The 27,540-nt window shown below is 36.4% G+C and overlaps 1 protein-coding gene across 9 annotated transcripts in view; it reads right to left on the bottom strand.

The window, feature by feature from the left end:
* Window positions 1-995: 995 nt before the first annotated feature.
* The window catches only part of HACE1 (HECT domain and ankyrin repeat containing E3 ubiquitin protein ligase 1), a 53,095-nt gene continuing 26,550 nt past the window's right edge, over window positions 996-27,540 (bottom strand). For 6 of the 9 annotated variants that reach the window (XM_030489665.1, XM_030489666.1, XM_030489671.1 and 3 more), the window contains 13 exons: window positions 27,094-27,431; window positions 24,439-24,507; window positions 23,698-23,785; window positions 21,829-21,940; window positions 21,638-21,735; window positions 21,358-21,445; window positions 20,126-20,275; window positions 15,229-15,425; window positions 10,285-10,416; window positions 9,472-9,570; window positions 9,123-9,193; window positions 3,857-3,970; window positions 996-3,341 (listed from right to left, as the gene is read on the bottom strand). In XM_030489665.1, coding sequence (XP_030345525.1) covers window positions 3,239-3,341; window positions 3,857-3,970; window positions 9,123-9,193; window positions 9,472-9,570; window positions 10,285-10,416; window positions 15,229-15,425; window positions 20,126-20,275; window positions 21,358-21,445; window positions 21,638-21,735; window positions 21,829-21,940; window positions 23,698-23,785; window positions 24,439-24,507; window positions 27,094-27,431 — 1,659 coding nt within the window. In that variant the 3' untranslated portion in view covers window positions 996-3,238. Of the gene's footprint in view, window positions 3,342-3,856; window positions 3,971-8,218; window positions 8,613-9,122; window positions 9,194-9,471; window positions 9,571-10,284; window positions 10,417-12,498; window positions 12,766-15,228; window positions 15,426-20,125; window positions 20,276-21,357; window positions 21,446-21,637; window positions 21,736-21,828; window positions 21,941-23,697; window positions 23,786-24,438; window positions 24,508-27,093; window positions 27,432-27,540 lie in introns of those variants that run through there. The other 3 variants (XM_030489667.1, XM_030489669.1, XR_003991858.1) reach the window with 3 other exon arrangements.

The raw sequence follows: 27,540 nt of genomic DNA, 5'->3' as shown, positions 1-27,540 counted from the left end.
ACATACCTTCATATGGGACATGAATAACATCATCACGGGGGAGGAATGAGTAACCTGATTCATTATTTCTAAGGCTGTTAACAAGGTGTCCTGGTTTACACCCAGCCAGTAACTCAGCACCATGCAGTCGTTTGCTCACCCCCACTCTGGGTGAGATGGGGAGGACAATCGAAAGAATGTAATCCCCCAGATTGAGACAAGAACAGTCCAGTAACTAAGATATAATACAAAACCACTACTGCTACCACTAGTAATAATAATGATAAGAGAAATAACAAGCAAAATAAAAAACTAAAAGGGTAAAAGGAAAACAATAAACATAAGTGATGCACAATACAATTGCTCACCACCCACTGACCGATAACCCGGCCCGACCTGAGCAGTGATCTGGACCTTCCGGGTGACTCCCCCCAGTTTATGTGCTGTGCATGATGTGCTGTGGTATGGAATACTCCTTTGGCTAGTCTGGGTCAGGTGTCCTGTCTCTGCTTCCTCCCAGCTTCCCATGCCCCTCCTCACTGCCAAAGCATGAGAAACTGAAAAGTCCTTGATCAGGGTAAACATTACTTAGCAACAACTAAAACATGGGTGTGTTATCAGCACTGTTCTCAGTCTAAAGTCTAAATACAGCACTGCAGCAGCTACTAGGAAGGAGGAAAAAATAACTGTTACAGCTGAAACCAGGACACACAGAGATCCATCATAGGAAACTGTTGACAACATTAAAACTCTGTTTTGTTACATTTCAAAACCCATTGACCAGCATTTTAGGAACACTGTTTGAGACCAAATTCAGCTTGTTGATACTTATGTCACCTACAGTATAATACAGAAGTGCAAAATATAAATATCTGATCCCCCCCCCCCTTCAATTCAGCCTTACAGTGTGACATGTTTTGGATGCAAGGCAGCACGCAAGGTTTTAGCTTCCTGCAAACTGCTCTGTATTACCATGAAACAGAATGCGTGAAAAGAAAAAAGAAATGAAAAAGATCACAAATTGCATAGTATTTAATGAACAACAGTATTTACAGTAAAACCCTGGGATAAAGACAAAAACCCCAGTTTACATAAAGAAAAATACGTAATTCCCAACAAATACCCTGTATTGCTCAAAACACTGTCTTGCTACCAATCTACCTTGCCTAGGCACATAAAGAAATATGCTACATAGCCAGGGAACCAAGCACTGTCCAACTGTGCAGAAAAGCAAAGTACTTTTGCTAACTGAAGGATCCAAGATAACTGGGATTTAACACTAAAACCCCACAGACACTCAAACATCTAACCCATCTAAATAACCTTAAGCTTCCTAGAGCATGCCAGAGAGGAACAGCATCTCTCCACTGACTGAAGCAACAGTCTAACCAGCTTTCACTGGATTACCCTGCTGGAAGAGTCTGCTCTTTCCCCTAAACCCAGTATTCTCCTTAAATTGCAGTCACAGACACCACATAAGAATTTAAGCCAGCATTTATGCATACATGCGCGCAAATAGAACCAGAAAGGAAATACAGCTAACAAGTCTATGTTTAAAGCTTAGCCCAAAGGGAAATTATTGTGGCACCACTGAATCAGATGGCCCACAGATTTCTCTCACGCTCCCAGAGAGGTTATGTATGCTTTAGACTAAAATCAGTAAAATCTGAAAAAACAGCAGCAAGTAAGCAGCACATCAGCTGGTGAACTCAGGCTACACATGCATTAGCACTTAGTGTAGGAAAACATGAATGGATTGTGGCAAACAGTTTCTGCTGAGGACCTGAACCTTAAAATCTACATGTTTGGAGGGTTTCCTATTCCTGAGCTCATTTACTAACTCTTCAGATCACGCAGGTCTTGCAGACATAATTAATGTTTATCCATTAGGATTTGGTACATTTTCGGATCATGTTTTTCTGTTTAGTTTCATCTGGAAAGAATCCAGTTTGCATTCTCTGAAGCAAAAAAGCATGAAAAAAAAAAGCATGAAAAGCAGGATTACCAAATTAGAAAATATATGTAATGAAATAATAAACAAAAGTCCAAGAAACAACCACCTACAACCAAAAAACTACTTGTAGCCTGAACCAAAACAATAATGTAGACCTACCCTAGGGTCCCTAAAAAAGCAGTTATGCAAATGCATCATCTTCCCCAACAAGTGCAGCTACTTATCAAAAACAAACAATGAGCCATTGCTGTATATTTTTACAGAGTAATATATTCTAATTTTATATAAATTCCGACATGAGATTCTAATTATTATTGTCTTGTCAATTAATCTCAATATGCTCAAGTTCTTTCCTTATTTGCTTATGCCCACCCACACACTTTGACAATACCTTCTCAAATGGTGCTTTCATGACAATTTAAATTATAGTAAGAGAAATAAAATCCATAGTAAAAAAGAATAAACCATCCACAAAGACACACAAACCCGTCACATTCAGACTTAGGTTAAAATATTAAAATTTAATAATACCTTTTGAACATACAATTATGTAACGGAAAGAGTAAAGGCATTCAAACAATGAATATAGATCTTAAATAATATTTACAAATTCTAAACTGCAAGTTGACTATAAAGTCACAAATACTTTAAATATCTAGCAGAATATAGTGTAAACTCTAATATAAATTAGATATTAACTTCATCTGTTATTTTTTCCAGTGATACGCCTAGTCTTTACATACTATATACATTAAAATACTAAAAAGTTATAAAATCTTGTTACTATGCAAAGAAATGGAAAAGACATCAGCTCTGTCTTACTGTACAATATCCCAACTGAACTTTCTATAGTGTTCTCTGCAAAAATAAATGGCACTTTGACATGCAACAAGGCATAAAGTACAAGTCTGTCCATTAGCAGTATGCCATCTGAGTGCAAAGGAACTGAAACGCAAACGTCATTCGACCATATAGGTGAAAATCAAAAGCAAACTGTGGAAAAAGATTCTGACAAACTTTCTGATTCAGACTGAAGTAATAACAAAAAGCATGTAAACTGATTTCCATACAAATCTGTAATTTTTAAAATGAAAGTACAGCATACTGAGCAGTTTGTTGTGAAGGTATCAAAGTTACTTTTGACAATGCATAGTGGACAAAAAGCTGATGATCCTGTAGGAATTCTGAAGCCCAGCCCTGCCAATGCGCTGCAGCATCTAAGCTGCTTTTCTATTGACAGTTTCCAAAATTACTTCTGCCACCTGAAATTGCACATCAGTAGCCAAATGAGTTCTCTAGACTTCATTATGCCATTGTGTAACCATAGCTTCCACAGTGCAATGCCACAAGAAGCCTGTCCTTAAGGATTTCTTTACTTGGGTATTCAGGTAACTTGAGCATGTTGATACTGAAAAGGAAAAAAAAAAAAAAAAAAAAAAAAAGGGGGAAAAAAAGAAAATGAAGTCACATCACAGTTCAGCAAGAAACCCAGAAACCCAACAGTAAAGACTTCTGCCTGAAAACCCTGAGGATGTCACATTTAAGGACGGAAACAAAGCTGTGCTGCATTCCAGTACCACTGAGCATTCCAGTACCACTGAGCATTCAAATATATTGCAGGAAGTAAAATTTTTTTTACCTTGGTAAATTTTAATACAATGATTTAACTTAAATATTCCCTTATTAATCCCACTGCCTTTAGTTAAGCAAAATGAAGTAGTAAACAATGAGCAAACATAACGTAACATCCACCATCTGGGTTAAAATCCACCACTTTCACATTGGATAGTGAATACTGCACAAACCACCTAAATTTGTGGAGGGGGGTTCTAATTAAAATATTCAAAAGAATAGTATTTTTGACTGTGACTGGCATGAAAAAGGCATATTTTTAAGATATTTCAATGTGACTAATTAACATACCACGTGCTTGATGTTGGTAAAAGATTTGCAGTATACGGTACAGCAGCAATCGTAAAATTTTGCAAACCGCTGCCACCCATTATATGGGCAAAGCCACCATGAGGCACCCTGGAACTGAGAAAATTCACAGAAATTAGACCATTACAAGAATTTTATAAGCCAAAAAACCTGTAGTCTTTACACTGCAAATATCTCTTCCTGCTAGTAATTAGACAGTTACTAATACTTCTATCAAGGTTCGCCCTTTCTTACCCACATTAAAATTCTCATAGTCTAAATGCTTTTAATTACAATACTAAATAATCCATTTGTCTGTTTACATTAGGCATCAAATTGTTTGAATGATATTTAAGAGAATTCTGTTTGCAAGAGCACTCATTTCTACAACCTGTTTTTATAACAAAACATTATCTCAGTTTAGACCAACATCTATGATTATTTATATTTACAGTTTAAGAAATATTACATCATAAAGAAGTTTATTCTCCAATCGCTATCCATGGGACAACTTACCAAAGTATCCACAACATGTCTTTTCATTTACTACTCAGACCAATTATTTCAAGTAACTAATAAAACCATTATACCAATCACACTATCCCACAGTGACAATCTACAGCAAAACCAGAGTACACTAAAAAAACCAAAACCAAAAACAACAAAAAAAAACCACACTAGTATTTTCATGAATGAATTCTCAGTTAATCACATTACTCATAATTCTTTTCCTTTAACCAATATATTATTCAAAGATTATTCAAGGTGTAAGTACACAATAGCCCTGGAGTCTTCAGAGTACCTCCCTATAATTTTAAACTTAGAGACAAATATAACAAAATTAAGATATTTTTATATCAACTTAAGCTGGTATGCATTACACGGTAGCACGTTGTTAGCACAGCCCTCACACACACACACAAAAAAAACCCACAACCAAAAAACCCAACAAACTCAAAATCAAAGAAATATAATGAAAAGATAAGGGCATAAAGACTAAAGAAGTTGCATGTGAGCCAGCAATACATCCTTGCATCAAAGGCCAGCAGGCTCTTGGCCTGCACCAGAAAGAATGACACCAGGAGGTAGAGGGAGGTGATCCTTTTCCTGTGCTCAGTGAGAAACACCTGGAGTCCAGCAACAAGCTCCCCACTACATGAGGGACAGGGACATATTACAGCAAGTTGAGCAAATGGCCACAAAGATGGTAAAGGATTGGAGCACCCGACACAAGAGGAGAGCAAGCTGGGACCATTCAGCCTGGAGCAGAGAAGGCTCAGGGGAATCTGATCAATGTATATAAATACCTGAAGGGAGGAATAAGTAAGATAGAGCACAAGTCTAAAGATGGAGCACTCAGTGGTACCCAGTGACAGGAGGCAACAGGCACAAGTTGAAATCCAGGAAATTTCCATTTAAACGTGAGAAAAAACATTTTCACTGTGAGGTGGTCAAACACTGGAACAAGTTGCCCAGAGCAGCTGAGGAGTCAGTCAAAACTTGCCTGAACAAGACCCTGGGCATCCGGCTCTAGCTAACCCTGCTCTAAACACAGGGTCGGACTAGTCAGTCTCCAGAGGTCCCTTCTAACCTCAGCTATTCTGCTATTTCGTAGCTAGCAAAAAAAAAAAAAAAAAAAAAAAAAAAAAATTTAACAAAACAAAATAAAACTTCCATAAAATATAACAGCTGTAGGATTTTGCATTACAAGTACTTACATTAAAAACAATGCTCCCATATTCACAAGATCAAAGTGATTGTAGAAACCAGGAGCAAGAATGGAAAAGAAGAATGAAGTAATGTTTCCACTCACAGTAAAACTACTTAGCAAAAATGCAAAAGAGTAAGTGTTGCTGCTGCCAAATGTTAAGGAGCTAGGACAGAGCTCGCAGTAATCCTTTTTAAACATACCTTTAAGAGCTAGCTAATAGCATAGAACAATAGTTAACACATATGTCTGAATCGCCTAGCTTAATGGCAGCAATGTCGGGCATATAGTTCTAGCACCGGTACATAAGGCAACCTCTATGGAGGGAAGTACTGATTATTTGCAGCATGCTATTTCTGACATACAAATGGAATTGTGCTCACAGCCACAGTTTAGAGCATCTCTAAAGATTTTACAGCAGTACTCTTTCATACCATGGTTTTGGTTCGCATCTAATACAGTGCTGCCTCCCCCGCAGTGATTTTTTTTCCCCCCTCCAATGAACCAAGAGAATTTCACATTCAAATCAGCAATAAAACAGACCTAACTTGAAAATTTCATATGGCATGTCAAAATCATACAGTACGATCAGGGCTTTGAACATTTAAAAGTAACAGTTGGTTACCAATTTATGCCTCCAGAATGACTTTTCTTTCCAACCAAAAACTGCCGATATAGTCAAGACAGACTTCCAAATATGTGCAAATAAGATCACAACATCTTACCTCTCCCACTGTGTGTGTCAACAGCCTTCAGCAAGACCAACAATACAATTTCATAACTTTGAAAACTTCAACACTTAAGATGTTTAAGTTTACATATGAATCCTATCTTTTCTACCTATTTTTCCACTTACAGATTTCACATAAATTAGAACAGTGTAGAGGAGATACTTTAAGCCAGCTTCCTTATGTTTTGTTTCACTTTTAAAAGTAGTCATATATATCACATTTATCAAATATATTGAATTTCCCTTAAAGGAGCATATAGCTTATTACTTAACATAAACCACAGTTCCTTAAGAAGTTGAACAGCAATCCTGATACCTACAGAATACAAATAGAGTAGAATTTATCCTGATAACCTGTCAACACTTCCCTGCAACTATTAACTAAAAACCTGATTAAAAGTTGCCAATTGATAATTAAAAATAATTTAACCAAATACTATTAAAAATACCAAACAGAACAAGAGGGGATAAAAATATAAAAGCATGTGGAATTGGAAATACCATCTCAAGAGCTGCCAGCAAAGAAAAAGTAGGTGGTCCATAAGTAAATGTTCAGATCCCCAGCATGAGGCACAAGAATATTTAGGCTTTTTCTTGAGTGTGCCACGACCCCCTAACACACAGAATTGATATTCAAACATTGCTCATGGCAATTACTTTACTGTTAAAAGATGTCTCAAAATTGGTATTAATGATGAATGCAATAGTACCTCCTCTGAAACTATCAAAGCAAGACTTCATTGCACTGAAGAGAAAAAAAGGTTTAAGAAGAAGATTAAGTTTAAGAAATAGATGTCAGAGAAACACTGAAGACAATCACAAATAGAACTGTTTTATTTAATTTACTAAATAAACATCATAGGCTTTGATTGGAAAGAAAGACTAATACCACTCCAAATACACAAAAAAAAACCCCAAACAAGTGAATATGCAGCAGAGATTAAAAGGAAATGGAGAAAACAATGAAAATTTTGAATGCAGCCTGCCAACCAGTACACAGAAACAAATTCTTCACTAAGGAAATGTGACAATCAGAAAAAGATCATATTTTGGAATCAGGTATAATTTTAGTGTAGATTTTTACTGAAGATACTGGCCTGTATAGTGTCCTGGTTTCATCTGGGAGGTGGGAGTGAGTGAGCAGCTGCATGGTACTTAGTTGCCAGCTGGGCTTAAACCATGTCGACTAGACTAACTGGTATTTTAGTTTACAGACAACTCAGCATCTAAATGCCCAGAAATTAGGACTGTTTGGGGATTGAAACAGTCAATCAGTCAACAGGCTGGCATGAAAAAATGCCAGCCGCATACAACTCCTAGAGGTAACTTTCAAAAGTTAATTTTTTATGGAAAAACATGCCTATTACATTTCAATTACTGAAGAAAAAACACACAGGGTTCCTAGCTGATACAAAAAAACAAACAAACAAAAAAAACGAAGCCCACAACCAAAAAACTAAGCAATTTGTTTTTAAATTGCAGACCACAGTTCTAACAAGACATACCAAAAATTTCTTTCCTACTAACAAGAAATGGGTAAGAACAAGTCAGTATGTAATTTGTAACCAAAATGAATGGTGCACATGCACGTATTAATCAGACAACATAATTGTTTACTTGACAGAAAGTGTCCCTTAGAATCAGTAGATTATCCCAAATGCCATAAAAATTGCGAATGCCACTTCAGTATCATTTGGAATGTTTTAAGAAGCATTTGAAACATGACCTTACATCTTAAAAATCCTTATTTGCTGTCTGGATTTAGAAATGGACTAGTCCACTAAAAATGAAAGACCAGCCGCTGGCATGCAACAGATGTGCAGCTAGAACTGCAGGAATCATTTCTGTAGATGACAAAAAGAAAAGATCGATGTGCACAGAGCTAGTTTCTTAAATTGTCTGTGATCCCTAAAACCAATGAAATTCATAATAAATCAAGTGTAACTAATAGAATTTGAAGACCATGCCATTTGATGATACATCCGTGACTGTGAAATTCCTTGGTATAAAACACACAGTTTGATGATCTTAATTTGTATTTTACCATTGCTTAACCACAAAGCATACAAACTAAAGGTCAACTACCCTATGAATATGAATAGAAGGGTATATCAAATGAAGAAGATTGTGGAATCTCTAACTGCCACCAGAACAAGATTCCAGTAGACTCTACAGCTCAGGTGCCACATATATCAATGGATCCACTTTGCGACATGTCTGTATACACAAACTCAGCAACTCACAGAGCCCACACAGGCATTTATTGCTCAAGACCTTCCCCTCCTGCCCCCAAACCATAAAGGAAACAAAAGTGGCTTTCCCTGAAAAACAACTAGAGTTTAGGACGGAAATCTTTTGTAAAGCAAACACAGTCTAGCATAAAGTTACATCTTCACTTGATCTTGACACACTGCACTAATGTTAAATTCAACTCAGCTTTGTTCTGTTTACACTGACTGAAGTGATCCCTAGTTATCTCGTGTATTAAAGCCTATATTGATTACTGGAGAAGCCAAGAGCCACATAAATATGCAACGGGAAGAAGAATATAAAGTGCAGTTAAATTCACTACTGCCTTCTTAAAAATTGCCTGGGACAGCAACAAAGGCCTCTTGCAAATTAGTCAGGTATAATAAATACATTATCAATCATTTTGCTGGCAGTACAGGCAGCTAAAGTATTAACACACACTTTGTCTACTTTGATCAACATATAGAACACGAAGTATGCAAAAGTTTCTAGTTAAGTGATCTAGTATAGTAATGTGAAGTCTCTTGACTTATTTCTGCGTATCCAGACAACATATTTGTTGTTACTTAAGAGTTTCTCACCTGCCAGTAACGAACTGTAACAGCAATACTCTCTCTTCCTGAGTTAGCTCTTCCACGACATCCCAGAACCACTAAATGAAAAATAAGTTAGTTTTTATTTTCCATTCAATACTTGTAGTACTTGAAAAGATAATGGTAAAACAATAAATGGAATATTTATGCGTTTGTTACTTAAATGGTGGAAACTTTCCTATGAAAGTCACTTAATGTAGGAATATAGTATAAAAAACCCCACAAATTTCAGCCATAATAAGCTTTCATGAAGACATACAGAAAATGACAGCAGCAGCAGCACCTTTTTTTGGGTTAAAATGCAATAGTCTACACTATTCAAGAAAATTATTTTTACCTGAATAACTTGGTCTCCTCTTTCATAGCCACTGGTGTATTCTGTATTTTTTAACCAATCATTCACATCAATTTCTGGCATACCAGACAGCAAAAGCTCCTTCGGAAGAAGCACACAGATTGCCATTAGTCCTCCTGACTAACCATTAATTTCAAGTGTTTATGCTATTTTAAGAAGTAATGCTTTAAGTAGTATAAAAATTACAGTGCTTTCTCCATTTAGTTACAACCTTATGGAACCTACGACTGAATTTTAATACAGGAAGATCCTTCAACTCAGGCAACTTCACACGATCTGTTTCACTTAAGTACACAGGATTAAGAGTGAAAAATTATTGCCAAAGAACCTAAAAGATAAAAGCGCTGATTTTTGGCATTACTTGAGACAAAACTTGAGATGTGTTGGTTACAGATCAAACCACCACAAAAAGTTCCTCGAATTTGATTCTGTGCCTCAGAAAAAGTAAAGACAATAGACACAACTCCTTACTTTTAAAGGACTTCTGTCCTCCTCAAAGAAAATATGAAAAGGCTTAAAGGCCACAACATCCTGATTCCATCTTGAAATTATAATTTAAGACATTTATCACTGGCACATGAAGTTATTGCATTCCAAGAAGATGGTCATTCTAAGTAATAAGGATAAGCAGGAATACAGATATTGAGATCCTGACTGATAAGATGTCCAGGAAGCAAAATGGAGTGAAAGAAAATGTTTATTTTCTGGGTACTGAGCTCTATTTCTACATCACTGCATTACTGATGAAGTATGCTGAACAAAGTATTTTTAAAAAGTATAGGCATTTCTGCTTACCAGTTCATATTCATCAAAAAGCTGGATCAAAGACGGTGGAATGAACATATGGAAGCCTTGTAAAAAGGCATTTATCTGAGGCTGAATGGCTCTTGTCATTCTAAGCTCTGTGACAAGCTGGACATACTCAGCCTGCAACGCAGAAAAAGCCATTAAGATATATAATAGCAAGAACAGATAGTGCTCATGCAAATGCACACGCACAAATGCAGCCCTCAATACATACAAATCTCATCTCCTGTAAGATATTAGGAGTCCCTATGCACTTTTCACACACAGAAGTAACCCAAAATAATCCAGAAGACCCCTAAGACTTCAGAGCCCTTCTGCTCTTCCCCTTTCTTCCCTTCCCAAACAGAAATGTTCAAATCTTAACACAAACCAGTAAAAAAAAAAAAACCCACAAAAAAAACCCCAAAACAAAAAATCCAAAAAACACACAAACAAAACAAAACACACACACACAAAAAAAAAAAAAAAAACCCACAAAAAAAAACCCACAAAAAAAAAAACCCCAAAAAAACACCCACACAACAGGGAATTGGAGTAAAATAAAGGCACTGAATAACACTCAGTTTGTCATGCCTGCATCTAATACAACCAGCACTGTGATCATCTAAGGACATAAACAAGGCAAGATTTGTAAAGAAAAATATTCTATTAAGCAAGCTGGAATAACTCAGGAAAAAGGGGAAGCTACTGCAGGAATATTTGTGAGCCAAAAAGCTTTCTTGCTTTCCCCCTATCCCTCAAACTCTAACAGAATAGATTACTTATCCCTGAAGCTTTGCTGTCTTAATTTCAATGCTTTCAAGAAAGTCTTGAAAAATCTCTCCAGTTTTTGAAAAGGCAAAAAGCCAGAAATTTACATATATGAAATTACAGTATCATAGTTTGCATGCTTTAGAGATGTGGGAGCTCCATCCCCTTTAGAAGATGCCAGTTAGAAAAGGAATCCACCAGAACTTTGGTTTTGTTGAAAACTCAAAAGCCTAGGAGGTGGTTAATGGAGGAAGGTTTTTAGAATGAGACAGACAAAAGTGCCAACAATAAGGCTGTGTAAACATCTCATCTACCCTGAAAAAACTACGTAAGTCTAATAAAGTTTCTTTACTCAAAAAGAGAGATTTTGACTTGAGAACAAAATTTATTCCTGAATAAAGTACTCAGTTTCAAAGTAATGAATCATGATTTTTAATAATGAAATCATGAAATATATCTCCCAATTAAACCGTCTCAACTATCTCCTTCCTTCAAGACAATAATCTTACAAAAATACCACCTTGATTTTTAATTTTAAAAACCATTAAACTAAACTAAACCTGCACAAAAGCAGCCAAGCATTCTTTATTTCCTCCCTTTCAGAATAACAGAATGAAGCACGGAACATTTCAAAAGAGAAGAATATTTTTCAAAGGCAGATCCTTACATTCACAGTATAGAGGGGTTGTCATTTGCTTTGCAGTTGGAAGATATTTTTAAATGCATTACCACCATTTTATTAGAGTGAGAAAACAATCTGTGAAATGCTCTGAAGAAAAGGAACATTACCTAATCATATCTTCAACTGCAGAACTGTTCCCAAAAATCTAGTTTCAATCCAGTCAGCTCCCTAGGTTGCTTCTACTGCCAGTGAAACTGAAGGCACTCCCCCTTCTCTAAAGAATGAGAGGGGTAGCCAAAGGAGATTAACTGCACTAGACAAAAATTGGCCTCTGTGAACACATCTTATGAGCTCCGGGAAGAAATCAGAAGCTTTTAGCATTATCAGGACTGGAACATAGCCTTAACACTGGTTTTCAATATTCTGAAATGCTTGTTTTGTATCTCTGAAGTTGAATTAGACTATTCAGAAAACAGGGTTGTAGAAAGAAAAATTCGCAATCTTATTTTTCAAAAAATCTATTAGAAAAAAATGACACATTTTCTGCATTACAAAAATATTTACTTTGAACTCTTTCATTATGAGAGAAAACAGTCGCTGTGCTTTAGGTGTAAGAAAAAATGTTTTAAACAAACAGCCTGGTATAGCCGAGCATCCTGACTATCAGCACTGGTGTATGCTTGCAGCCCATAGCTGTCATATGATAGAATTTGCATAGTATTTGTCAGTTAAAAAAAAAAAATAAAAAAATTTGTTTTTCTCTGTTCACTTCACTTAGATTTTACTCCCTCTCAGAAGCCTTAGGAGCACATTACAGAACAAATACCTACATAATTTCAGATCTACATATGCATTCCTAGATAGTGCATAAAAGGTACAATCCAGCCTTCTTTTAAGAGGGGAGATTTGACTGAACACACACTAGACAGGCATCACAAACATGACGAGAAAGTCTAGTTTGGGTGAGGAGTTGTTCTGTATTTTCCTTTGAGGTAGATCAAGCAGAGATTATGCTTCCCTGATTTCACAACTGTGAGACAAGGATCAGTATTCATTATTATGTTCAGGTTCAAAAAGCAGCTCCCTTCCAAAGCTGTTGGGGGGGAGGGGGGGAGAGGAGGGAATATGTAATTTTTTACTGCCAAACAGCACAGGCAGCCCAGACAGACAAGTCCTGGGAGGCCACAGAAAGCCACAGCATTGTGGAGATATGCACCATCTTTTGAAATAGCATACGGACAAACTTTGCCTAGCTCTAATTTTACCTTTTTCCTAAAATGTTAGTAGAAAGCTGCAAAAATATGTACAGCAAAGAACAAAGAGAAATGCCTAGCATGGACACTGGACAACACCTGACTTTTCCCTTTGAAGTCTCCCCATTACCATGACAAAAGGCAGTTGAGCCACTACTATAATTGATACTTCACTACGTGGACGCTCCAATTGCAAGACTGGAACACTTGTGTTGTACAGTTGCACAACCATTCACCTATTACACAGCTGATACAAAAAAGAAAATTCCTTCATTCAAAGGAAACAACTTTTTACAAACAGCTATTACTACTGCTGCTCAATGGGGCATTTATTCTCTTTTATTTTGGTTTTGAGTAAGAAGGACATGGATTTTTTGCAGCTCTGTGAGGTTTTGGTATGTGTTTTTTTTGTGGGTTTGTTGGTTTGCCTTTTTTTTTTTTTTTTTTTTTTTTAAAGGAATAAAGATTCACTCGAAAATTCATTTTTGAAAGTGCCATCCTCTAAACAGGTAATCTGCAAGTGTGCATACACAGCAAATTCCTTTAGAAGCTGAATTTTGTTCTCCCAGAGGTACAGCAAATACAATGAGTTTTAAACAGCAATCTTTTATTCCTGAGGTAAAGGCAGAAAAAAAAGCAAGATATCTCATGCAGGGAAAAAAGAAAGATGTTTTATAAAGTAAAGCAGACACTCTCCTGTTAAACCTGCTAGAACTGTTAAGCTCAAACATACTGCAAAACCATTTTGCACTAAAGAAATTAGGAAAAATCCCCTAACATCACTAAAACACAGATCTACAATTTTCAACAACTTGGTTCATCACCGTCAAAAATCAGTGAACAAGAAAGAGACAGTGCCATCTTACACATCTTGCAGCTTCAAATTAAAAGATCAATTAATATTAAGTTTCAAAGCTCCCACAACATTCATCTGTTTCTTACCACCTCTCAAATAAAAGCTACGCAAAGTCTCATCCTTCCTCACAGTTGAGGAAGTGATGAGCTAGATCAGATGCATCAGATTCAACCACCCTTTTCAGTCTGTGCTCCTAGTCAGAAGTTAACAGAGCAATTTAAGCTACTAACGGGTAGCATCCTTATGTGGGCAAAATTCTAATTTCATGCTAACTGATAATAGCTTTTAAGTAGTTGTTATGAAACCACAATTTATGTCAAGTACATCTATTTTATATACTGAGAAACTGAGACTGCCCAGAAACAAGAATCAACATCCTTGCTTTCTCTGATAGGTAATAAAGAAGTTAATCACCCACTGCCTTCACAATTAAACTTATTTTACCATCTGTATTCTTTCATGAATGAATATACTGCAGGAAACAGGCAAAATCAGGCTAACAATATATATTTCTGGGTTTGGAATGACACTCTGCCTTAATGAGAATAAGGATTATGCATAAAATAACGCAGTGCCAATTGCTCAAACACAAAAATTTTGTTAGGACACATGCTGACACCAAGTGGCCATTTACCAATACAGCAGCTATCTACATGAGTAAAACTGAATGAATTCTGTGTATACAAAACGAGTTAGGCTAGCTCAACACAAATGAAAAGCAGACATCAGGATCAAAAGAGTAAATGATACAAAAAATTGCAGATTAAGCAATGAGACTCCTGCGGTTACACAAAACTATCTCATGGGTAACTTCAGAATTCAACTAGACTGATATCTATCCTAATTTCTACATGATTTCCAAAATCTGTCTGTGTTTTACCAGATTTGGTTTTGAACTAACGCTGCAGAGAATTCAGGGACTTTCCAAGCTGTTACTATTACAGTAAATTAAAAAGGTAGATTATTTCCGCACACACCAAGTGACTTGCAAATGGCTGAAAAAGCTTCCTGCAGCCTTTTACTCTGTTAACTACCTCTATGTTACCGCAGAGCAATCCAGTGCCATAGACTACCCTAGCAGGCAGCACGTTTTGCAACATTACCTACAGTTTTAATTTCAACGGTTCCTACTGTTTTACCTTCCTGGTATATATATCCATGACTTAAATTTAGGAATATTTGTAACTTTTAAAATGAACTCTTCATTTAAAGCTGATCCTACTTTCCTTCCAAAAATTCTGTGAGAAAGAACCTCAAACCTGATCACTTTCAAAAGTTTTAACTAGCACTATTTGTATAACATGCTAAACTAGGAAAAGGGGGAAGCGTGTTGGCACTCTTTTGTGTATTTCCTTTAAAAGAGGTATACCATTTATGCTTCCAGATATTCAGAAAGTCAGTCCAATTGATTTTTTTATACTATTAACTTCTGAAGAGACCTGTATACTCACCTTATTTTCCTGTGTAACAAGTATACTTGCACCCCCTGGCTTCAATGGCACTTCTTCCATTGCTCCAAACACATCGGTCTCAACAGAGAAGGTCAGCTCTAAACCCAGATCACTGATATCATTATCTAAAATCCACTGCAAGTTCTTTGCATACTCTGGATCAATAGACGCTACATCCTGATAATTTACAGGTATACCTAGGAAAAAAACAAAGAAACAAAACCCCTCAAATAAGCAGGATAAAGCAAAAAGGGTTCTAACAATATGTGGTAGAAGATTGCCCTCTAGAGAGCAATCAGAATAATGCAGTAATAGGAAAAAGATTCACCAACTACAGCAGAGCTGTACTTAGTACATTCTAGAAGTATTAAAGAATCAAATTTCCTCTTTATGTTTTTCTTTCCAGTGAAGCAAATGGCATACCACTTGAGCAACAATTTGCACAATTTTAGCTCACTAATGGATTGCAATAAAAGCATCTACCCATACAGAACACACAACGTTAAATGAGTTTCCTAAAAAAATCTTAAGGTTTTCCCACGTATCATATTTTTTTATAGAATAACACCTTTTCCCCCAGAAAATACCTGGAGGAACAAGAGGGGAGCAGGAAACAATCTTTCTGTACTTAGAAAACCCTTTTCAGTTTTCTTTCTTTCGATCATGTTTGCTATGAGATCTACTATACAGATGAAAAAAATTATTTATAGGAATTTTACATTTTCAAACTGAACTTTCAAGTCATTTAGAAGCATTAAGAGGAAAGTTGCTAGAAGTTTGACTTTTATCCAAGTACAAAACCTGCCCATTTAGAGCCCCTTCACAGACATGGCACTCAAATTTGAGCAAATGTGTCCAGAACAAGGTGACCCTGAGTTTGGGCACAAAAGCAAACCCCAATTACTTTAACTGTCATGACAGACACTTGAATTCTACCAAGACAGACAAATATCTGAGAAAAGAGGCAGGGAGTGAGCATGGTAGTAGGTTTAGAAAAAAGCTAGTTACCGGGAAGTACTCTGCTTCACCATTTTATGTGCATTATGAAGTGTCACAGGGTACCCATTAGAAGTCTTAGCATGCGATGGACTACGGAAGCAGTACCCCAGAGAGTAACACAAAACTGAGAAGTTAGCAGGCAATGCAAACATCTAAGCACAAAAAGTGTTAAAGTATTTCCCTGGAAGAGCTGACTAGTGCTGAAATGCTGTGCACACAAGCTACAAGGCATTCTTTTTCAAATAAAATCAAGCAATGCTCCACTTTGAAAAGGACAGATAATTCACTAATGAATTTTCATGGTTGACTCTCAAAAGAAAAAAAAATAATCTAACAGCTGTCTAGTAGTTTCTAGAGGACTGTGCGTTTTGCCAACTAGTAAGCATATGTGCATTTGGCATATGTGCATTTCAAACATGAAATGTGGAAATAATGATGTCTCTGAGGGATATAAGCAAAACATGTGGGAAAAGGAGACTGAAAAGCAGGAATAGGAGACTCCTTTAGAGAAGAAACTGAACTGGAGCATTATGATGAGACTACACTCAGAAGCATGTTGTGAGACCAAAGTACTAAGCTCATACATTTGCTTGACAGAAAATATTACCAATCAATAGACTCAAGCCAGGCAGTTATAAAGAAACTGTCAGATTTACCAGGACAGAATTTGAATCCCTTGAAATAATATGTATCTTTCTGTTGCTGTACCCTTAAGGCACCTGTAGTTTGAAAAGGAAGATAAATCTATCTTAGCAGAATTGTGAAAAACAGGTATTTCTATGCAACACAACTTCAAAAAGCTACAGGTAAGCTCTGAGACAAGCTCAGTAAGTATTCAAGGATTTAAGGCCTCCAGCTCAAAATACAATGACCCAGAAATTAATTTTCATTTTTGTCTATGCTATGCCAAGGAGTATTTTCTATTATACTGTGAAAGATGGGACTTTAATCCAACACCAGATAGCACAGTTATGAATGTATCTGCTATGTGTCTTTGTGGGTTGGAGGTGGAAGTTTCCTTTTCCAAATAGAAAAGTAATTGGCTCCTTAGAAAAAAAACAAAATAACTGGACAACAGCACTAGTGAAACTATCTTCTCCTCCCCTGTTTAAGCAGAAGGCAAACAAATAGGAAGTTTGAGAAAAACAAACCTAGGAGGCCTTATTAATTTCTGACTGTATTTCTGCCTCAATTCTACATCTGTAATAGAGTGCAGCCCTAATAAACATGAAGACCTATGGAATAATGTTTGATTATGACATACACAAAATAATGCAAACTACATATCTAGCATCTTGTAAAGCACATTAGTTGTCCATTAGTTCAGTAATCACTTAGGTTGGTGATCTGTCCTTACCCCTTGCCTACCAGACACTGCTGCAGAAAGATCTCAGTCCACCACAATGAAAAAAGGTGATGCACCCACCTGAGTCTCAAAAAAGTAGTTACATTTGTTTATACAGATTTTGGCTCCTAATTAAGGCACTTCCACGTCATGTCTGTTGACTAAAGAGAAGAGTTTCTTTGAAAGAGTTTCACACTGTTCCTCAGACACAGGGGGTCTTACCACACAACTGGTGGATTCAATGCCATCAACAGGAAAGGCTACAGAAAACAAGGATCTCAGCACAATGTGAGAAACCAAACGGAATGGAAACAATCTCAGACTTTGAAAGATTCCATATTCCATTACTTAAGGCCTGACAAGCAGCTGAAGGGAATCTCTATGACTGTAACCTGGTAACTTGTATTTGGCATGAACAACAGCTAGCATAACCCACAGCTGAACCCGAAACAAAAATAAAACAAAAGCTCTTCAGAAGCATCTGCTGCTGTGCAACTCAGGTTCCTTAAACAAGAACAGAAGAGATGCACAAAGCTGAGGGAAAAGGCCTTAGAAAGGTTTAAACAAACTACTGTGCCTGACGCAGAAAAAGCAACTACTTCGGAAAGCGGAGGTGTAATTTTTAGAGTTCTCTGTGTCTGATCAATAACACAAAGTGATAAAAACCTGTGAACCTTTTGAACTGAAAGAAGTTGAATGTGCACAAACCTCTAGAGTTCCAGGATGCCTGCTCAACAGAATGACAAGACCTTACTAAGAGGGAGTGGTGAGATCTCATTAAGAGACTACTCACTCACTGCTGTTTGGTCTGCAGTAGTTACTCTAGGGAAAAAAAAAATAAAATGTATATATATATATAAAAATTAAACAATAGGTTGTCAGTTCAGAAACCAACAAATACAGTATTTAATCCGGAGTCAAATTAGAAAAGAACCCAAATTCATTAGTAGTCATTTCCAAAAGAGATGACAAGAGCAACACTTGACTATTTTCAAGGTGTCACTGAACAGCAGAAAAATACATTTTTCTCATTTGTGAATACATCACATTAAGATTAGCCTGTGAGTGTCATTCTTCTGCTCACACAGAGGCATCTCTTGATGTCAGAGGCCAAACCTTAAGTCTGTGCCAAATTGTGCCATACAAAGGTATGTCTGCTTTGGAACTGCTTCCATATGTGAAGATCAATCAATAGGGAAGCCTGATGAGGCACTGCCAACATGGTGCTGCTTCAGATTGGCTGCCCTCCATTGCCTCTTACCCAGTACACAGTCACTCTCCTGCAGCAGAAAGCGCTACTGAGGGAGAGAAGTAAAATACCCTTTGTCAAGAAGATCTTGATAAAGATGACTGAGCCTGCACCATCAACAACAGCAGCAGTGTTTCCTGAACACTTTCAGGGAAGAGAAACAGCAAATCTGAAGTTAAAAGTCAATCTGTCCTGGTCTCAGCAAACATCACCAGAAGACCGTCGGTAGACAGAATCATTACAGAAAAACAGAATGAGAGGCAAATAATTCCTTGAAAACCTTGACAGGTCTTAAAATAAGGAGTGGTTCTTGAGGAAAAGTAAAACTTCTGACATCAAGCTAAAGAAGATTGAAAGAACAGTGCTTAAACACAAAGGAAATTCTGCATGCAGTAGCAAAGGAATTTATGTACTTAGAGGAGTAACAGGAATGCAAAGGGAACTTATCCTTCCATCACACCTTCATTAAAGAGGCAAAGTTTTTCATGAGAATGCAGAACAGGGGCATCATGTTCAACAATCAAGAAACACAAAGGTTCTCAAAGAAGAGCAGAGAAGAGCCCTATACCACAGATACTACCAGCTAATGGCGGTACTTCTCTATTAAAAGGAAAAGTTTATATTTTTATAAAGACTTCTGATCAATCCTTCTGAATGCTACAGTAAGTGTATGGATTCACCTTATTAAAGCATTACATGACTGAAGAACTTCAGACACAATAAAGATGCTTAACAGATTTTTTGCCAGAGTTCATTAACATTATCAACTTTGTAGAGTCTGTCCTGAGTTAGCTAGGGAACGATTAAGTTTCCTTTCTCAAGAATGAAGTTACATTGCAGGACAGATGAATTTCACAACTGTGATGCAAAGAATCACACACACCACAAAACCAACTGACTACACTAGTCTGCCTTTCAGGTATTCCTAGTCAGCAACATTAAAGACAACTAAGTTACATTATTATGCTTCAGACAGATTAATGATGCCTTCCTTGGTTTTAATTTAAGATTCATATTTAAATATAAACTGTAAGATTAGCTATTTTATTAAAAGTTGCTAACTGTATAGAATTTCCTACATAGTTTTGCTAATGTATCTCTGTATTTTGCAACTATAACAGTTGCTAACAGAGGCTCAGACTGGAATAGCAATTACTGCCGTACTATGCCATGACTCATGTATGTAAAAGTTTAGCAAAACATTTATTTCCAAAGACTTTTTCCCTTTTAAAACACAAAAAAGTAAAAAAGGAAAAGGTTTACTGCTTAGACGACTAATAAACAGAATTTTAATAAAACCATACCAAGAATATGCTTGTAGAATGATCTCGTGAAGTAGATGTTCACCAACTGCCTGTGATTCAGAGCTAGCCCCAGGATCTGTCCTGCAAAACGGAAGTAGTTCAAATGGTCTGGATTTACAGAAGAGTTGCTGTTGGGCTGGAAAGTTGTTCCTATAAAATAAAATATTATCATGTTTCATTACTTTTTAAGTGAAGTTCATATTTAACAAATACACTAAGCATCTGAAACCACTGAAAGTGTTTTATTTGGAGGTTTTAGAAGATTATCTGGGGGTTTTTGCTTATGCCAAAAAGATGTCAGAAAGAAATGTATCAGAATGTAATGGCATCCTATTATTACAATGATACTGCTTAGCCACTTTCCATGGCACCACTCTGAAATAATTAACATAAGGGTAATCATGATCTGCTAAATTTGGTCCTCCATCTTACTATATTGCTATATGCATTTCTCGCTTACTCTAATGGGCCACAATTCACAGTATCAACTTGTGAACATGCCCAAAGGAAGGATCAGAATGCGTGTATTTCCTTTCATCTGGCTCCAGACAGATGCAGACAGAAAACAGTCCAGTCCCGGTGTCCTTAGAAAAGAACACTTCAGGCATCCCTGAACTTTTCCTTTTAACTTTCAGGAACTATCTACAGCACAGCCTGTTCTGTTGACCGACTTCCTTTACACTTCCCAAGACTTTGTAAGGTAGAATGCAAAACATTTATCACTGATGCTGATGTGAAATCTTTTATTGATAAAGATTAGCTTTATATGAAGCACCCCAAAGACAAAAAGTCAAATACAAGGTAGACCTTTGAGATCAACATCTGGTTTTACTACAAAAATTAACTGACTGAATTCATGGATTTCTAAAAGAAAATAAAGGAATATCTCCACAGTTCCCCGTGGAAAACACTTTCTATGCTGCCCTCAAAGTGTTATGTCCTTCTACTAACAGGCAGAAATATGATGGACTCATTAAAACCAACAACTCGTTCTCCTCTTACAAAAGAGAGAACAAAATCAAGGAAACTTCAAATTAGGAAAAATGTTTCATCTGTAGTTATGATAATGTACAATGAATAGATCACTTCTCTGTATATATGAAAACAATTCTGCCAGTGTTGCTTATAAAAAGTAACAATCCCACATTCTGAAAGCAATTAAGTGACTTTTCTCTTGTATTATAAAAGAAGACATCATAAAATTAGGAAAAAATAAAAAGGCAAAGACATACCATCAGCTGACTGGGTAAATAAGGCATAATCTGGGTTAACTATTTCACTGGATAAGATATCAAACCACTCACGCACAACACCCTGTCCCTGCATGTCAAAAGAATAAAATATATTAGTATATAGAACTTTCACTGCACAAACAGTTACACTGGGCAACCACATACTTCTTAATAAAGTATAAAATTTATTTTAAATTAGGATTTTTCACAATACTTGTGAAACAGAATTAATATTTCCATATATAAATACCATAAAGGAAAACCATGCAATTTTACCCACCATGCCTTCTTCTCCATGAAATCTCACAGCAATCCCCTGCTTTAGTTTTGCACAATTTGCTTTAGAAACAACTTCACAGCTACTCCTAAAAATAGAATCTAAAGAAAAAGCACCAATTATTTTTCTTAATCTTAATTCATTATATTTCAGTGTATTTCAAAGCTATACTAATTCCATTTATAATGCAATACCTCTGTGAACCAAAAGGATGTCATTTTCATTGACAGGCCTGTGCACCATGTCCGAATCTGGCTGCCCAGCATGCAGATGTTCATAGAACCATTCACAGCGATCTTTAAATGGCTACAAAACAAGGGGTATACCACATTATACAGATGCATTCAACCAAATAATTCCCCTCTCATAAGCATGACTGGAAAATGGTTATACATACTTCTCAACTCATTTTTGAGATGTGCAGAGTCACTTGGTGCTATCTCAATATGCTATACAGTATTTTGGGAAGAGGAAAGGACTAAACATACACTTGTGTGTTTGCTGAAGTCTGATATGCAGATAACTGGACCATCAGTTATCACTACATAAGAGAAAAATAGCACAAAACTTCTTCCAGAGCAGGGGGGAAAGCAACCTAGATAAGAAGTCAGTCACTGGCTTCTGTAACACTATTTATTACCAACCACAGCTGAGCACATTAGCACAAATGATATAAACAAGGGGTATTTGCAGTAAAGTTCACTGGCAATAAAAAACAGTCCAAAGAGACCAGAAAGATTCCAAAGCAATTCCTAGGTGAGGAGGTCCTAGCTTGTTTTCAGTATTTAGATAGACGTTTTGCAGTTCTGCCAAGATAGATATGACACAAATATGGCCTCTCTCATCTATCACAATTCACAGCATGTATTTTTAGTTGATCTAACAGGGCATCAGTTCTCAGGGTCTCTTCGTTATTCATAGGTAATGAATTTCAAAAACATATATTTCAACCAAAAGTAAAAAATACACCTAGATCACATCCTAAAAATAAAACAGAATTACCAAAAAATCAGTGCACATCTAAAAATAAAGGCACAACTAAAGAAATAAATCTTTTGGAACAGACACCCCAAAATTATTGTGGGGTGCGTGGAGGGTGTCTGGTCAGAGGAATTCTACCGTTATTTTCAGCAAATTCTGTCTTTGACTAAAACAGTTTAATGTAAGGAACCTTTCTAATAGGGAACAAAGCAAAATTAAACCAGCGTGTGCTAAATGAAGGAGTTTCAAATAGCTCATTATTGGCAAAAGACCATCCTCATTCGTAATAGAAAAAAACATGCATCCCTGTCCCTAAGCTACAAATAGACAATCATAATCTTTTAAAGGTAAGTGATGAAAACATGGCATATGCTTAACACTAAACTGCTATGTAAAGCAGCAGACTTCCATATGGGGAGGTGGGGGTGTGGTGTTCACTTGCTAATTTTTCTGCTTAACTACACTAGTCTTACTGCGGGAGTCACGCTTTAGTCTTGAATTCATGTCCCATGTTAAATTGAGAAGCAAGTTTAGGTTATGCAAGACATAAGGATTTTACAAATAAGAAAAAAATTAATTGGGGAAAAAAAGAAATCAAAACCCAAACAAAAGGAAATGGTAGGAAACAGAGCAAAGAGTAACAATACAACATGATGTTTCACTGAAGGAGCTATCACTAATTAACTGTGGTCAAATCAACTAACAGTGGTGTATTTATCGTCTGGTTTATCTCAAGATAAAGTCAATTAAGGAAAAATCACAGCATTTTAAAGCTGAATCTATTAGATGTGCACAAATAAATTTAATAATAGCAAGTAAACTGTTTAACTGAAAGTTGGACATGAAGACTTATTTAACATTGGACTTAAACATGTACTTCAAAGAATTAGAAGTACAGAAATTTGGCTGCCATGTCTGCTTAATCTGATCTTTCAACATCCCAGATTCAGAAACACTGGAGCGGACACTTAGTTCTTCCATCCTCCACAAATGGATTTTTTTTAATTGTTATCATTATTACTATTGTTATTATTAAACAAACTCTTTATATTCCTTGTAACCAAGCATCTCCTGACATTTACCTGAGCTTTTATGATGTGCATAAATCTGGACATTAATTCAGGACACTCAAGAAGAAAATGGAAGTGATCAAAAATTATTTTGGGATTTCTGAAAGAAAAATAGGTTAGAAGTCTGTTAGTCAGAGATCTAATAATAATGCTTCATGATACATGAAGTCTACAGAAAGAGACAATGCAATTAGTCACATAGAAAAGTTCCAACAAACTCTATTTCATAATGTTTTCCTAATTCATGTTTGCAAATTACTTATACTACCTCATCCTTTGAGCATGGTGGATTACAAGCAGCTCTCCAGACAGAAACAATATTATGAACTGGGCAGTCCCAGAGAAACTCTGGAAATAGCCAAGTGTTCAAAAATGGTTTAGACTCCTTTAATAAGTTAGTATGTACAACACATTTGAGGAAGAACAAAAGTTTTCATTTGCCTCAATTGGAAGGCTTTTTTGGAAGAAAGATGAGGAAAGAATCCACTAAGGAAATTATTCTGTTGCTCTGTGAAAAAAATTTGTTCGCTAAATCTCACAATCAAATGCAGAGCAGTTCATTTAACTGAGCTCTCTGAATCATTAGTATGCACTCCCTCGAATTTGGCAGGACCACTGAAGTGCATGTGGTATTTTCACAGGTATTTTTAGTTTATTGTTGTGACAACTCATTAAGAAGAAAAATATGAGTTTGAATTATTTTGGGAGAAAAAAAGGGAAGAAATTAGAAATTCCATATTTCTCAAAGCTTACCGGTTAACAAAACACTTAAGGACATCATCATGTTTACAGACAAACTCTATAAAACGAGGCGACGTCATCCTGTGCAAAAAATGCTTTAGTTAATGATATTGAAAATAATTTGAATTACATAAATTGTTGCATTCTTTTAATAAAATATTAAACAACATCCATTTCTATTTACATAACTAGTCAATCATAAAACTAAATACTCAGCAGCATTAAGATTTCATAACAAGCTCATACAAAAGGCAAAAATGACAATAATCAAGAAGGTCAAGCAACCTCACCACTAACTCTTATTATCTACATGAAGAAGAAAAGCCCAAACTAATGGAGATACACTTAAACCCCTCCAGCTTTCAGCACAACAATGGAAATATATATATATGGAAAGAATGATGTTATATGCACAATATACATGATACACATTGTTCTGTATTCTTGTTCATTGTATATAACTCCCACCACACACCGTGTAGATTGTGAAAAGTGAGGAAAGAGCCAGGAAGAAATAACCTTACAAACTCAAACTTAATAATGGGGGGCAAGGTGGTATTTAATGGCTTCATGAAACAACAAACTTACTTGCCAGGCAAGCATCTCATACACTAATATGGAATTCTATTTTTTCCTCCTATTTATATCTGGAGAACAAGGTAAGGATTAACACAGGTGCAAATTTTACTCCTTTTATTTACAACTCTCTCCTGTATTTTTTGAAACAGAAAAATTCTTAGGCGGATCCTTTAGCTTCAGCAAAAGCTAATGAATACTTGCAAACAAGAATCAACCCCTCTCATCAAGTGCCTGGAAAGGTTGTGAAAAACAGTACTTTGAAAAGTCCAGGATAACAAAAAAAAAAAAAAACCCCAACACCCCCCCAACACACCAAAAAAAAAAAAAAAAAAAAAAATCAACTTCGCATACACTCATCAGTTTTGATGCGAAAACTTGGAACATTGTATTCCAGTACATTAACAAAAGAATGCCTAGATTCAATATCAGCATTTGCAGAAGAAAAGCATCATGGCAAGTAAAAGAAAATAACCTCAATATTTCAAATGTTAACCAGCATGAAATGCCGTCTTTATTGTATGAATATTAGGAACAATGGAAAACGGTGTACTGTTTACTCTCCTCCACTAAACAAAGACACACAAATCTAAAATTAAAGCCATTTTATTTTCCCTGAAAGTGTCATTTGTTATAGTTTCAAATATTATTTGAAGATGGCAGCAGTATTGAATTACACCACTGTGCCATTTACTTCTATTAATATGAAAACGTCAGTAAAACAGAGTAAGTCTCAGATCTTTGTTCTTCTGTACGCAGTTCTGAAAAGCCCTAAACCAACACAGAATTCAGGTGTGCTCTGCCTTACTTTCCTGTATCCAAGGGAGTTCTCCCAGTTGTCACTGAAACAGTTCTTACTCTCCTGGCTCCTAATTCTTAAGTTAAACTTATGTAGTATCCAGAGGAGTTCTCCCCAACTTGAAGCACAAACTATGCATAGGAGCATACCCATTTGGCAGGACACATCAGCAAGCCACCTGGGCACAGGGAGACAGTCACCTCCTCAAGTGAATTTTGGCATAAAGAAATAAACTGGGGCAAAATGTACTTAATCACTATTATTAACATTTCTACTTTTGATTTGGCTGCTATAAGTAATATTATACTGGCATTTTATCTTAGTAAAGTTTGATGGAGATTTCAAGGGAAGTTGCTAAACAGCAGTTCCTTTTTCCAGCTGGAAAAAAACTAAAAGTGAAAATACTGAGGTACTCGTGGAACACGCTGATCCCCAGATTGTCTTCCAGAGTGTCCAGAGGAGTGTGCCCCAAACAGTGCTGGCTTACTTGAAAGCTTTTATTCCACTCAGTTTGGCAGAGAAAGAAAATCCCTTACAGTGGCTGGCGATAACCAAAAGGTGTCATGTAGTGGGAACCTTGCTTCTAGATTCCACAGGAAGCTTGTAAAACTACCATACTTGCCTAATCTTCCACTCAAGAGAGTCAAAGGATCCTTTACTTGCAGGTTCATAAATACAATCTGTAACAATCTCAAAGACCTCAGTTATAGCGGACACACTTTTTTCCTTTTTAAACCAGGCACTTAGAGTATTAAATTTACCTAACTTATAGCGTCTGTTCCACACGAAACTCTGTTTGCCAAGTGAGCATTACTTTGAGATTGTATTCTCCTTATTTTAAGCTTCTGCAATATAGCCAAACAACTTTTGCTCCAGCTGTCATTTTCATACACAAAGATAACTCATATTTTTCTCTGAGCTTATAGTTATTCTTGTTGGATAGTCACATTAAATTCAGGGATAATTTCACATTAAGAACCAAAAGCAAGAACAGCTAAGTTTCGAGAGATCAAAATTACATTATTTGCAAGCATCCCACATGATTACAAAGAGCCATTAGACATTCAATACAAAACCTGCCCCAGCGCAGCTATGTTCAGAGGCAGCAGCCCTATGGAAATTCTGCTGTGCTGGTTGGTACCATTAAAGACAGAGGGAAGGAAAAAAAAAAAAAAAAAAAATGCACTCAATAGTGATTACCCATGACTGTCACTAATATTATCAGGTCAGTACTGAAATTCTTCCAAGAAAGCATATAACAGTTGCAGTAACTAACAGGATCCTCTCCTTACCCCTGAGGCATCTGACAGGAGCAGCACATATAAAAGGCTTGAATGACAGCACTTAGCCTGTTTGCTGTCATGGAGATAACATCCTGGCAATCAGCACAAGCTTCCTGCTTCCCAGAAACATCATATGTTTTCAACTCGCCAGCATCAGTGGATAGCTCTTTTGTGCCCTCGGTTTCTGCAGCGGCAAAGGAAGGCGTAGGAGTAGCATCCTGGTGATCTGGTCCTTTTTGCTTCAGTAAAATAGAAGTAATGTTGGCAGAGTCTCTTTTGTTTTTCATCAGCTCTGTGGCTATAAGAACGAGCCATTCATCTAGAGAATGCCAGAGCAGTTCCAGCGGCTGCAATAAACATGCAAAAACAGACAAAAAAGGAACATGTTGACATTAGATAACATTAATTATGTGATAATCCTCTTAAGTCAAATAAATATCACACACATTTAAAAGC

Source organism: Strigops habroptila, chromosome 6 (genome assembly GCF_004027225.2).
Source record: "Strigops habroptila isolate Jane chromosome 6, bStrHab1.2.pri, whole genome shotgun sequence".
Classification (NCBI taxonomy): Eukaryota; Metazoa; Chordata; class Aves; order Psittaciformes; family Psittacidae; genus Strigops; species Strigops habroptila.
This window is presented reverse-complemented; position numbering and strand designations above follow the sequence as displayed.